Source organism: Micropterus dolomieu, linkage group LG07 (assembly GCF_021292245.1).
Source record: "Micropterus dolomieu isolate WLL.071019.BEF.003 ecotype Adirondacks linkage group LG07, ASM2129224v1, whole genome shotgun sequence".
Classification (NCBI taxonomy): Eukaryota; Metazoa; Chordata; class Actinopteri; order Centrarchiformes; family Centrarchidae; genus Micropterus; species Micropterus dolomieu.
This window is the reverse complement of record NC_060156.1, coordinates 23663425-23677921: the sequence shown is the minus strand read 5'-3', so window position 1 is coordinate 23677921 and position 14497 is coordinate 23663425. Positions and strand designations below refer to the sequence as shown.

The 14497-nt window shown below is 40.5% G+C and overlaps 1 protein-coding gene across 3 annotated transcripts in view; it reads left to right on the top strand.

The window, feature by feature from the left end:
- The window catches only part of man1a2 (mannosidase, alpha, class 1A, member 2), an 83518-nt gene that overhangs the window by 40146 nt on the left and 28875 nt on the right, over nt 1–14497 (top strand). For all 3 annotated transcript variants that reach the window (XM_046053623.1, XM_046053624.1, XM_046053625.1), the window contains exons 4-6: nt 4839–4933; nt 10287–10410; nt 10827–10920. In XM_046053623.1, coding sequence (XP_045909579.1) covers nt 4839–4933; nt 10287–10410; nt 10827–10920 — 313 coding nt within the window. The remainder of the gene's footprint in view (nt 1–4838; nt 4934–10286; nt 10411–10826; nt 10921–14497) is intronic.

The window sequence follows — 14497 nt, the reverse complement described above, 5'->3', positions numbered from 1 at the left end:
AGTGTTTGATTGTCCGAGCGGCAGAAAGTGACGGTGAACGCGAGCAGAGGAAAATATTCTGGCAGTAAATGTACGGTGTCTGTTACAGTGTGTCAGCTTCTCAAGACCAAGAAAAGTCTGTTGTTTCCCACCGGCTGGAAAAGTGAAGCTGGTGCCGAAAAGTGATGGTCCGCCGAAAGTTGATTGCCATCCGCGGGAGCGCGCAAAGTGTGTTAAAGCTGTGTCTGTGGTAATAGTAAAGGTAGCCTATGTCTTTGTGATACTTTAACGTTTCTTTTAACGTAATAATCACAAGTGTGGCCAGATAAGTGTTTGCAGTTTATAGCGTAACCAGGCATGATATTTACGTGATTAATGGAAATAATAGAAGCCGGTTATTGCCGATGGAATACGTGTTTGGTAGGCCTATGTCTAATATCCTTGTTTATATTTGGGAAACGAACTGTAGCCTATGATAACATGACTTACTGCTGAGTTATATATAAAATAAAGACATGATCTCTTTTGCAGTTATCCTTATCTGCATTATTTTACCTGCTATGTTCCAACCAATCCAGTAATTTTTACCTGGTAAAATACCTTTAGATGGCGAATACAACCCATAAAATGCAGTATTCTACTTACCAGAAAGTGATTGAAGCCTGTACATATTGACTGAAAGGTTATTTCTGCCCTGAAATTAGTTGATTTTATATATATATATATATCTCCAGATAAAAGCAGCTGTAGTCGTAAAGAGACTGGGCGATACAGCTTTAACACACCTACGCGCTGCCGCGGACAGCAATCAATTTTTAGCGGACCGTCACTTTTCGGCACGACAAAGATAAGTTAGCCAACATCTCTCCTCCCCTTCAGACTGAACTGAGCAGGAAAGCTTCTACAGCAGCTACATAGCTGCTATGTAACTTAACATAAGCTCAATTTATAGAAAGTAGCTGGAAAATGTATTTTATTTCTGCCTACGTGTCCAATGTTGAGAACATCACGTACAAACTGAGAGTAAACTGACGTAGCCTGCAGCTCTGTCCTGTACAGACTGATTCAATTATTTTTCAGATTTCAGTCTGAAAAAGTGGTTTTGGAAAAGAAAGGACGGAGGTGACTGGAGGAGCTGAGGTTAGTAAAGCTAATTAGTGATGCAAACTAGTCCTTTTATGCTAATGAGGAGACGTTTCTTTTTGGATTTTAATGTGCAAATAAAATGCACCTCAGAAGGGAGGGGGTTTCTCATGTTGCCTATTTTTTATATTAATGTCTACAGATAAATGTCAGAAGCTGTAAAATGAAGACACAAAAGGCAAACATGAACAGTCCTATCTCTAATGATTCTGAGGTCATATTAACAGGGTTTTCCTGCCGTTAAGGCTCAGGGCTGATGCCCAAAACATGCTGTGCCATCACTGTAAAATCACTGTGGAGCAACAACCAACCAAATTACTTTCTCTAGATCTAAAGGTTGTACTTCCTCCAGTAGACTGATCTTTGGGTGTTGTTTATTTATTATCTGCTCTAGCTTTTTCAACTATTTGTTCAGAGATATGGTGAAAATAATGGCCCAATATGATGTGAAATTACATATTTTTCATTGGAAAACAAAAATATTTCTTGGGGGAGCACCCCCAAACCCCCCGACCAACACCAAAACATTCATCTGAAGCTCACATTAAACTGGGAAAACACTGCAGTTTTAAACTATTCTGAGGTGCATCGCATGCTCATGGACACAAGAACAATGTTGCTGAGACATGTTGTGTTGGGGTTTTATATTCAGACAAAAGAATTTCTTCACCTCTGCTGCTACAACTCCATCCTAGAGGAAACACTGCATTCATTATAGATAATTATCACAAATATCAAATCATTATTTCTTTCAAGTTTTAAAGGCAGATTTTTGCTTCTGAGTGAAAATTGAATAAACCAGATGTTTAATTATGCGGTGAAACTTTTCTTTTTGGTCAGAATGTGACAAACACTTGATGCAGAGCAGTGGATCTCTTTACAAATCTGATGTAGAACATTCAAAACGATTATAATAAAATCTTTTTCAACAAATTTGATAAGTAAATCTTTTTTCCTTTTTCCTCAACATAATAAATATTTTAATAGAAAAAATTGTAATGTGATTCAAATTAATTAAACCAAATATTAATTGACGATATATTGAACATTAATTATATTGTTATTGAGGCAAATTATTTTGCGATAATTATCATTATTTTTCTGTTGCCCAGCCCTAGATAGCCTTAGTGCATAATCATTTTTTAAAAATCAGGAACTACCAGATTTTATTGTGTGCCCAGTCCCTCTTATCCTTCTAATAGTTCTCATTTCCCATTCATGCAATTCATACCCTCCTCATCCTCATGCCTGTGTCTACATCTGTTTGACTGCATTGTTCTCTCTCCCTCCTCTTCTCTGTGTTTGTATTTGTCCCGTGTTTAACTCCACAGTTTGACCTCCAAGTGCTGTGTAAGATGTCCCACTGGCTGCTTAAGTATTCTGCAAACACCAGCATGTGTTATTGCTCCCTCTTACTTTGTGAGACAGCAGGAATTTTCCATAGATCTGGTCCCTCTATAAAACTGCTCAGCCCTGACAGATTGTGCTGATGAATCAGTCTCAGTCTGCCCCCGTGTTCAAGTTATTTTCTCTGTGGTGCTGCTTTGCCTGACTTGCTGTCTGCAAGTTGAACAACACCGTCTTTGTGCATTTATCCCACAACTGTCCTTCACACGTAAAATATACATTGAAAAACTGGAAAGTGAACATCTTAAAAAGGCAGCAACTGACAGTCTTGAATCATATACTTTTTTGTTTCTGGACTTTTCTGAAAACTTGGATCCAAATGTAGGTAGCCATGCAGGCAGGTTGTAAAGTAGTAGGACCTCTTTGAGTTTTGCCAGCCTTGCTCTATTTTGGGCCTGTGAGGTGCACTTTATCAGTGCTGCTGAAGTTAAAATCTCTGGATTTGTGGTGAGATTTCTGCCTGATCACAAGTGTTTTCAGTTAGTTTTGGTTTCCACCTCCCTGTCTCATCTCAACATACCCAAAGTCTCAAACAGGCTTATGTGTCTGTCAGATGGTCGGAAGAGGATACTACCACAACAGCAGAGCAATAACGCAGACTAATCCCCTGCATAGTATAGGAAATTCCCACTTGTCCTCTTGTGACTTAGTTTTCCTTATTGTGATTTGCCGTAACTTAACACTGCTGTAGTCAAACCTGTCTTGAGTGAATTTAAAAAGACAGGTCGCTTTTTGTAAGATCAATAGATCTGAAAATGTAGTACTTTATACTTTTGATTACTAGTATTTTTAAAACAAAGTACTATTTTACTTTTACTTGAGTAGGTTTATACAGGATGACTTTTACATGAGTAACATTTTTATGTGTATCTGTACTTTTACTTAGTCTGAAAATTGAGTTCTTCTCCCACCACTGGATTTTATTTTTTTTTTAAACACTAGTGCAGCTGAAGTTTGGCAGGTACTCACGTATAGCTTCTTTTAATGTAAGTTCTGTGAGTAAAATGGTTCCATTTTTTCTTGGTGCTACTTGTGAATTGTCTTTGTTGGATTGAGGTTTTCTTCAGCACCTGGTCCACAAATGCCATGTTTTCATCCGTGTGACTGTCAAAAATCAGAATGCAGCTCATACAGTCCATGTCTAGTTTACTTAAATTAAGGTTTGTAGTTCATGTTGTGAGTGATTTGATTTCTTTAAATCAGCTTTTTATGTTTAGTTTGGACATAAATGTGACACATTTGTGAGGCCACGTATTTTTGTGAGTATTTTGCTCTCTCTAGATGTTTTTCTAAAATGGAAATTGGGCTTGAATAATACAAATTGTTAATTGATTCAGTATTTGCATGCAAATAAATGGTAAAAGGGGAAGAAAACGTTTATCTCTCTGTATCAAAATGGTGGTAAGATTATGTTACGGTGTTCTTTTCGAGTAATGTGAGGAAAATTAACTATCCAGGAATGAAAGAAAATCTGTTTACTGCGCTACAAAGGATTTACAGATGATTAGTGTTGAAGTCTGGACTCCTGTTCTCTTGTAGGCCAACATGACTTAGGAATTAAAATCTCTTAGTCACTCACTAGTAAGATGTGTTTATTTCGTCAACTTTTTTGCTGTTAGCTTTAATTGTTATGACGAGTTGTCTGTCTTCTAAGCAGTTTTACACTGTCCACAGTTACATTTTGAGCTTTCAGTATCGTGCAGTTGGTTTAGCGGCAGGATTGACTTAGCTTTCTTTTATCTCTTTGATTGGCATGCTGAGAAAAGAACAAGGGCTAGAGCACATTTTTCAGGGCCTTCATCTGTCAGACGAGAGCAAGAACTTGTGTAATCTCAAAATGAACACATGTCCATTTTTCTAAATCAGTCTGTATAAATTAGACGCCAGTCATGATAATAGAAATCCAGCTCTCACTTTGGTATCTCACTCTGCTCAGTCGGTGTAGTTTGACCTCCATGCTTTTCTTGTAGATGTCTCAGTGGTATTCTGCAACATTTTATATTACTGCACCACAGTTTGAGGGGGTTGCATATATTAGTCTGCCAGTCTCCTCCATAAATCTGTTCAGCTCTGACACTTTGTGGCCATCATTTAGCAATCGTCTGTCTCCTGACATCTCACTCTGCCTTATTTGCCTTCATCCTACATTTGTTTTGGTTGTTGGCAGTTGTTGCTGGCTTGTACCTGTCAGCTGTTCGAGAAGAATATTAAGCAGGGAAAGTTGATGGACTGCAGAATATTCCCAGTGAACATGATGAAGTGGAATCTAGAAAGTTAACCTCCTCTTTCTTCTTCCCCCCCCCCCCCAGGTATTCAAGCTGAAGGCGGTCCAGCTAGCCGAGAAGCTACTTCCTGCCTTTAACACCCCCACAGGAATCCCTTGGGCCATGGTCAACCTTAAGAGGTCAGTGACACTGCCACTGAAAACCATCCCCTACATCCAGTATCCAACCTGACATGAATATAAACTGAGACGTGCCACTCAAAATCACTGACAGTTGACCGAGCAGCCTGGAACAAACTGTGGTGTGACTTGATTGACAGATTGGTCCTTGCACAGATGGTGTCAGTTCTAGCTTGTTTCCCTTTACTCTTTCTTCTTACTCTGTTCAATAGACTGTCTCACTAAATATGATCAAAATTTAAATCTGCAATAATTTACTTTCTCGGCCGGTGGAAACTAGCTGTGAACACAACACTGACATTATATCACCTTGTATTGATACTGCAAACTTTTTTACGCAAATCCAAAATTCCTGGTGTTGGTCTCCACCCCCTGAGGAATTATTTTGCTTTTTAGCTGCTAAATGCTTTACTATGTTCTCCAGCTAGTCACTAACTTAAAACAAGCTAATTCTCTTCATAGAGCTGAGAGGAACTGCTGAGTGGATTGATATTTCTTGATGTGTTCGTGAGTTCGGGTGAGCCCTTTTCACAAGTAATCATGTGATCCATTGTGATTATTGCTGCTTTATTGTCTGCAAATATATTAAAATTAGGGCGTGGCGATATTGCCCTAAATGTTATCACAATAATAACGTGTCATATCATTCAATATCTATAATTATCACGATAAATGTCAAATCATTAATTCTTTCAAGTTTAAAGGAAGAGTGAAAATTCAAGAAAACTGTGGTTTTAAAAACTTTTCTTTATGGTCAGAACAAACACTTGATGCCAAACAGTGGATCACTTAACTCAAATCTGAGGTAGAACAATCAAAACAGGATAAAATCTTTTTTCAACAAATACGATTAGTAAATCTTTTTTCAGTCACGTCTCCTCAACAAGTACTAATTTGTTCGTTGTTCAAATAAATTAAACCAAACATTTATTGACGATATATTGAACATTTGTTATATTGTTATTGAGGAAAATTATACTGCGATAATTATAATTTTTGCTTAGCCCTAATTGAAATGTCTTAAATACGTTTTCACCTCCCAGTTTTTATTGTGCCCTCCTTGTTTTTTTTTACATCGTGCAAAACACATTTGTACTATGTATCTGCCTCACAAATGGTCAGTTCTCAAAATACCTTCTTTGTATATGCTGCCTTTTATACTCCAAACAAGCAATTGTGTTTGGGTTTTAAATTTGTTGTTCGTGATTTTGATACTACCCTTGCTCTTTTTCCATCATGATTTATTCTAAATGAAACCTTGTTAAAGGTGTACTGGAGATTTGTTTGTGCACAAACGTGTTACTCACCAAAACGCATTGTTTGTATCCTTGAAAAACAGTACTTAATGCATGTTCTGCTATGCTGATTTTACATTTTTAAATCCCAAATTGTTTACATTATGTTCTTGCAGTCCCCTTTGCTAACTAAATGGGGACCTACTCTTAATATAACAGCTCCATAGCGTTACTTGAGATTGAAAACTGCTGCATGTAGAACTTCAAAAACTACTTGCATCAGATAGCTTGTCTATGTACATTTTATCTATCCCATCCATCCATCCATCCATCCATCCATCCATCATCAACCGCTTATCCTGCGTACAGGGTCGCAGGGGGCCTGGAGCCAATCCCAGCTTACATCGGGCGAAAGGCGGGGTACACCCTGGACAGGTCGCCGGGTGTATATATGTGTTTGTATGTGTGTGTGTGAGCCGGGGCTGTGTGTCTACAGGGTAGTTTTTGGAACCAGTTTTGTGAACAGGTGGCAAAAAGAGTCTAAAAGAAGTGTTAAATTCAGCTCTCAGAATCCTGCAGTCACAGTGTTTACCTACAGTTGGTAACAGGGTCTACTTTCCCGTTGTAGCCTCAGCTTAAAGTGTAACATTGCCATAACATTTCCATCTCTTTCTGTTCCTCTTATTGGTTTCTACTGACTTTTTGTCATTTCATTGTACCTGCGAAGAGAGTGGGGAAAGTGCATCTGTGTGTGCCTGCATGTGTGTGATCTTTCTATCTCCCTCTGTCTCGGACTGCCTTGATTAACACTTACTGCCTCGAGTTGCAATGCTTACTAGGATGCACGTGAGATGATTTACACATGCAATAGCTCTGAGTTTCCTGGACTGCTAAACCAGTGGTGTAAGAGGCTAGAAAAGCTGTGCTGGTTAAAATAAAAATGCTCTATCATATTTTTATAATTCTCATAATCATTTATCACTTTTTTTTCTTTTAGAGTTCTTTTCAAAAACAAGTTACAAAGTGCTTTGACGAGTGCAAATAGAATAAAACACAGATAAAAACAAGCACACAATAAAAGCAAGAAAACACTTAAGCGACTAAAAAACACTTAAGTAAATATCCATTCATCCATCTCCATCCATCTTCATCCACTTATCCGGGGTCCAGTCGCAGGGGCAGCAGCTCCAGCAGGGGATTCCAAACTTCTCTTTCCCGAGCCACATTAACAAGCTCTGACTGGGGGATCCCGAGGCGTTCCCAGGCCAGTGTGGAGATAATCTCTCCACCTAGTCCTGGGTCTTCCCCGAGGCCTCCTTCTAGCTGGACGTGCCTGGAACACCTCCTTAGGGAGACGTCCAGGAGGCATTGTTACCAGATGCCAAAACCACCTCAACTGGCTCCTTTCAACGCAAAGGAGCAGCGGCTCTACTCTGAGCTCCTTGCAGATGGCCGAGCTTCTCACCCTATCTCAAAGGGAGACACCAGCCACCCACCTGAAGAAACCCATTTCGGCCGCTTGTACCCGCGATCTCGTTCTTTCGGTCACGACCCAGCCTTCATGACCATAGGTGAGGGTAGGAACGAAAATTGACCGGTAGATTGAGAGCTTTGCCTTACGGCTCCGCTCTCTTTTCGTCACAACGGTGCGGTAAAGCGAGTGTAATACCGCCCCCGCTGCTCCGATTCTCCGGCCAATCTCCTGCTCCAATCTCCCCTTACTCGTGAACAAGACCCTTAGGTACTTGAACTCCTTCACTTGGGGCAAGGACTCATTCCCTACCTGGAGTTGGCACTCCACCGGTTTCCTGCTGAGAACCATGGCCATAGATTTAGAGGTGCTAATCCTCATCCCAACAGCTTCGCACTCTGCTGCGAACCGATCCAGTGAGAGCTGAAGGTCACGGACCAATGATGCCATCAGGACCACATCATCTGCAAAGAGCAGTGACGAGATCCCAAGCCCACCGAACCGCAGCCCCTCCTCGCCACGACTATGCCTCGATATCCTGTCCATGAATATCACAAACAGGATTGGTGACAAAGCGCAGCCCTGGTGAAGGCCAACCCTCACCTGGAAACAGTCCGACTTACTGCCAAGTACTCGACCACAGCTCTCACTTTGGATGTAGAGGGATTGGATAGCCCTGAGAAGGGCCCTCCTCACCCCATACTCCCGCAGCACCTCCCACAGTATCTCCCAGGGGACCCGGTCATACGCCTTCTCCAGATCTACAAAGCACATGTAGACTGGATGGGCATACTCCCAAGCCCACTCCAGGATCCTTGTGAGAGTAAAGAGCTGGTCAGTTGTTCCACGACCGGGACGAAAACTGCATTGTTCATCTTCGATCTGAGGTTCAACTATCGGCCGAACCCTCCGTTCCAGCACCTTGGGAGTAGAATTTACCGGGGAGGCTGAGAATTGTGATACCCCTGTAATTGGCACACACTTTCTGGTCGCCCTTTTTGAACAGGGGAACCACCACCCCAGTCTGCCACTCCTTGGGCACTGTACCCGACTTCCACGCAATATTAAAGACACGTGTCATCCAAGACAGCCCCTCCCAACCCAAGCTTTTAGCATTTGTGGGTGGATCTCATCAATCCCTGGGGCTTTGCCACTGTGGAGTTGTTTGACTATCTCAGTGACTTCTTCCAGGGAAATTGGCGAGAAACCCCCATCAATCTCCAGCTCTGCCTCTACTAGAGAGGGCTCTCATATAAAAGCATGTTTTAAGAAGGGACATAAAAAAGTACACTGATTCAGCCGACCTGAATTCCTCGTCAAGTAATCGTTAAGATTACTTTACACTTACAGGTCCAGGTCTGGATGTGACGGCGTCTGTTTGAGACGCGAACCGCAGTACACTTATTAGTGACCTCGGCTTTAGAAGAAAAACTGAGGGGTTACCTTGTTGCTAAGCATCCTGGCTTGGTGTGTGTGTGTGTGAGTGAGTGAGTGAGAGAGAGAGAGAGAGAGAGAGATCAGCGTCCTTTTATTTGCGCTGACAGGTTGTTAAGGATGCATGTAGCACAAGAGAGGGCCTCCTTTTCGCAAGGTAATTCTAATTCGCTGGAGAGTGGACGCTTTGTTTTTTTCTCTCTATCTCCCATTAGACAAACACACCGGAGAAAACGCAGCTACACATATTCACACATGCGCAAATGCCACCAGGAATAATTCTTCACACAGGAATTCATTACAAAAAGAAAACACACACACATCACAGATCTCTCTCTTCTCCCACTTGATGGTGCCTAACACACATGCCTCCTCCTCGCGCACACACATACAAGTGGCAACCGATTAATTTTGCATGCACTCATGTAAAATTTAAGCCTTTTGAGATGCCCCCTGTGTCACATATGTCATGTGTAAATGTAATTTTGCCCGCTGTGACTGAGACAAACTCCTCAACCTGTTGTTCAGGCAGCAATCAATCTAACTCCAACTTTGCCGTGTTTCACCAGATGGAAAAATATATTTTCTGATTTGATGTTGTGATAAAGACGGAAGAGCCCAACTTAAAAAAGTGGAGCAGCATCTTACTGGAAAGTGTCTACCATTTGGAGAGAATTGCATTTCTGCCTTTTAAGGCCTATTTGGGCCACTATCGATCAACTATGATACGTAAATCCTTGCTCAAACTGGATAATTTACAAGGATGTTTTCTATACATTATTCAAGAAAATTAAGCCACAGAAGTTGTAATCGTCAAGATTACTGCAATTGATCTTTTCTCTTCATTTTTGCATTTGTCACCATTGGAAGCTTATTTTTAGTGTTGCACATCCCTAAATTATTATGACCCTTTGAATTATTATTCAAAATCATTATTCAAACTTAGTCATTACATGTTCTATTGCCTTAGGTTTAAGCACCTGACAAAGTATCTGTTCAATTATTCGTCTACATCAAAAACCATGTCAGCCCAGGCAGATACATTATGGCCATTTTGTTCTATTGGACAGAGAAAATCTTTATTACTTACTATATTGAATGTATAGAATTATATTATGTACAGAAATATAATCTGTCTTTCTCAACATCACATCGATCTCTCCAACTGTCTCCTCTTTCCTCTTGTCTTAACCACCTCCTCCCCCTCTTCCAGTGGTGTTGGTCGTAACTGGGGTTGGGCGTCGGCGGGCAGCAGCATCCTGGCTGAGTTTGGGACTCTCCACATGGAGTTTGTTCACGTCACCTACCTGACAGGGAACCCTGCGTACTACCAGAAGGTAGGTGTTAGTAGAAGTAATTTTGTCTATATCCATGCAGCTTTTATCTTAGTTTTAGGGTCGGAGTACTATATCAGAGGAACATGGTGTCTTTCAGTGTTCCCTAGGGAACACTCAATCTGGATCTATAGAAAGACACCCATGTCCAAGGTACATGTGGTGAACCCCATAAAGTCCTGACCCCTCTGGACATATGTTAAAGCATCACACGCATTTACCTTCCATTGACCCCATACCCAAGAGGCTGGAGGCCCCTAGTGAGATTAGTTACATGGCAGTGTTTTAAAGATGGTTCTCTCATTACAATACTGTAGCTGCATGTGTTCTGCAGCATGTCTGCATGTTTTCTATCCTCTGTATTAACAGAGTCTAGCTTTTTTCAAAAGGTGAATATTTTCTACTTCTCTAATTTCCAGGTGATGCACATCCGGAAGCTACTAGCCAAAATGGACAGACCCAACGGGCTCTACCCAAACTACCTGAATCCTCGCACTGGCCGCTGGGGCCAACGTAAGTTCGCCTTTGTGGACACTTTTTTTAAGGAAAGGGAATTGTGATTTTTCGGATATTTAAAATTAAAAGAATATTTTTTTTATTTTAGTTTTAAATGCATTTTTGTTTTCAACATTTCATTTAAATAAGATAATTGTGTCAATGATTTACAAGACAATGGGAGAAGTGTGCACATTTTCTTGTGAGCTTCAGTTGGTCATGTACTCTGAAGTGCTATGAAGAGAGAAAGGAGAAATCTACAGTAAGTGAAGGAGAAAGGAGCAGAATGGATCTTCTTTAATGAGAACAAATTGAAGCGAGTAGAGGAAGATGGAAGAGGGGGAACACAGTATTCCCCTTTTATTGATTACATTTTGGCGGTCTGCCCAGGGAAATTAACAGCTCACTGAGTGAAGTTAGACGTGCAGTGACACACTGTACTTGCCCTGAAACCTGTCATTTCTGGTTAAAGTAATTTTTGACAAAAATGTAATCACTGCTGGTTGGTCACAACATGTGTTGGTCAGGTAGACATACAATAATTTACTATTTCATCCGGCTTGACACAGGGTGATGGACACACAACCGGTGTAACTGTGGTCACGTTGAGTAAATGCCAACGAGAATGAAAAAAGAGAGGCAGAATAAAGAGCACAACCTTTACAAACATGTGCAAAACCAGTGGAATTATGTTGTCAGGCTTTTTGTTAACGGTTAAGTTCACTTTTTTCCAAATCTGTCTTAAAACTTTATGCCCATATTTACATTTGAGAGGGGTGGGGGGGCAGTAAAGGAGTCCTTGTTTTTTTTCGTATTTATACCGCTGTAAATTTAATATATTTGACTTTTGTACTGTTGGCCGACGAAAACAAGACATCTGAAGACATCACCCTTGGTCTCTGGGAAACTGTGACGGGCTCTTCTTACATTTTTCTGAAAAAAAGTTGATTGATTAATTGAAAGTGTAAGTAGGACAGAAGGAACATAAACTTTTAAAAATTTACAGGTGGCCATGTGACATGTGAGTATTGTACTACATGTGAACCTATCCTTTAATACAGTGTAACTGAACGTGTCAAAATTTTTAGAATACATTAGAAGACAGTAGGATCTTAAAACGCTTCGTATCGGCCCGCTTACATGGCTGATGGCAGACTTTGCTGAGTTTGGCCTAACCTACATTATGGTGTCAGTCCCTTGATTCATCTCCCAAACATTTACTCGAATAAACTACATTTATATATGCCCTCTGAATGTTTGCGTATTCCCCCTAATATTACTCTGGGATATTTCAAGTTATCGTCCAAGCATTCGCTAGGGAATATTAAATATTCCTTTTTGTTTATTTTTCAAAATGTCAGTAGGGAGAGTTTTGATCCTGAGAAGGCGTTTAACAGAGACTAAGATGCTGGATGACAGATATGTAGAGGATCATGGTTTGTTATCTTAGCGTTCCAACAGAATATTAAAACATTGTGGATATTAAAATATTCCTTTTTGTGTGCGCACTTGGCCTAGAAGTAATGTGTTTTTAACTGAGCGCTGTAATTCTTTTGCCCGTCGATCAGATAGGACTATCTGCTCGGGTTTGCTCTTTAATTCAGTGAAAGGAAATGAAAAGATGAAATCTGTTAAAAATTGAATATATTGTGTTGTTTTCATTTGTCCAGGGGAATGAGTTGATACGTAAGAGAGTTCCATGTTAAGTCCATTCATATTCACCACACTCCCAAATAAATGGGATATAGGCGATACACATAGACTATGCACCGTGGAGAAAAGAAAACAGAAGATGGTACCACTCACAGAGATTTTTAATAACTACTGTGGTCTAGCAAGATGAAATCTCAGTTTTATTTGTTTTACTTGTCGACAAAACAAATGGAGGGCACTCATGGATGGATGGATAAATGGAGGAGCTCATTAATGGATGGATAGCAGGCTTGGCAGTCAGACTGATGTACATGTAAGTGCACAGACTTTGGGCCAAAAGCAGTGGAAAATAAATGGATGGAAGATGGAGGGAGGGCGGATTGATTGATGGATGGATGAGTACATTAACAGATGGATGGTTAGCTGGCGTGCTGCATGACTGGGCAGGTGATGACTGATGTTTTATGTTTGTTTGTTGTGTTTGTGTGTAAGTCACAGAGTGAGTCTTACTTTGTGTGTATGTTTAAGTCACAGCGTTAAGAACAGCGTCTCTGGGCACATTCACCATACCACCTTACATGTTGATTGATCTACTTGCACGCTACTGTGTGTAGTGGTCTTAAGCCTGGACACATTAATTAGCTGCCATTCCACGCTGTTGCCTTAACCAGCTCAACTGATTACAGCAAAGCAGCACTGGTTTAATTAAAGCTTGTAGCTACACCAAAGCCAACCTGACCTGCTGTAGTGACTCCATGAAAAGATACAGTTAGGAGGAGGGAGGGAGCGGAGAAGAATGTAATTAATGTGAAAATCGATAGGGATCAGAGCAAAAATGCCCTTGAATATTGATAAATTATTGCAGAATAACGAATGAGGTAAAGGTGCCTCCGATGATTAGATAGATCTATTTTTTTTCTTAATTTCACCACATTCCCTGTTTATTCATTGATCTATGAAATAGTCATGTGCAGTCATGCGCCTACTGGACCCTTTCTCCACTGTAGACTATTTGTGGGTGACTCTAGCTGGATGAGTCTTTGCAGTTTTAGGTTTTTTTTAATCCAAAAGCATCCTGAGGCAGGGGGAGAAAATGTTGGCACTACACTACCAGCTGAAGAAAGTGCAGAGTCCTCACAATCCAAACAGCTGCATCAACCAAAAAATACATAAATAATTAAAAGGAAAAAAATACAATAGTCGATGTACTTGTCAGTTTCTTTAAGGGGTTGTTCAGACATGCAATATAATTTTACGTCACATTGTATTCACACTGGTAAAGCAATGGTCCATATCAGTCCACGTTGTAATGTTGTCTTGTTGAAAATGAAACTGTTTTTGTTTTCTTTCTATCTTCAATTTTCACACATAGTATCCTACAACAAAGCAGTCACCTTGATGTTGAGGATTACTTTGTAGCATTATTGTGGCATTTAATGATTAATTTCCCCTCTTGTGCTCTCTGGATCTTGTTCAAATTGTCGCACTGACATTAGAATTACCTTGACTGCTGCTATTTTCCATTTCATACGCGAGTTTAGCCCCCCATCCCTTCCTTTTTTTAACAACCCTATATAACGTTGGTCAATTACCATTAGCGATTTAAAACTTGTGTCCCATTGTGCTGTAAAGTTTGTATTGTGGAAGCTAGTTAACCTAACTTTAGAAGAACACCTGCTGAGTCATGGACAGGTCCCGCACAGTGTGAGTGTTTTATGTTCTTCTGACAATATGACTATGTGCTTCCAGTAGGTCCAGAAGTTGTCACGGAATATGAGCAGAACATCAAAACTCACAGCAACAGCGTTGAAATTACAGATGACTCTAAGCAACGGTTAACAACATCAGCTGACTGTTCAGGCATTGGAATCAAAGTTGTATCCCAACTATTTTTAGGTGCCTGCCCATACAGATATTGGGCCAGAACCGGCCCTCCAGCAAT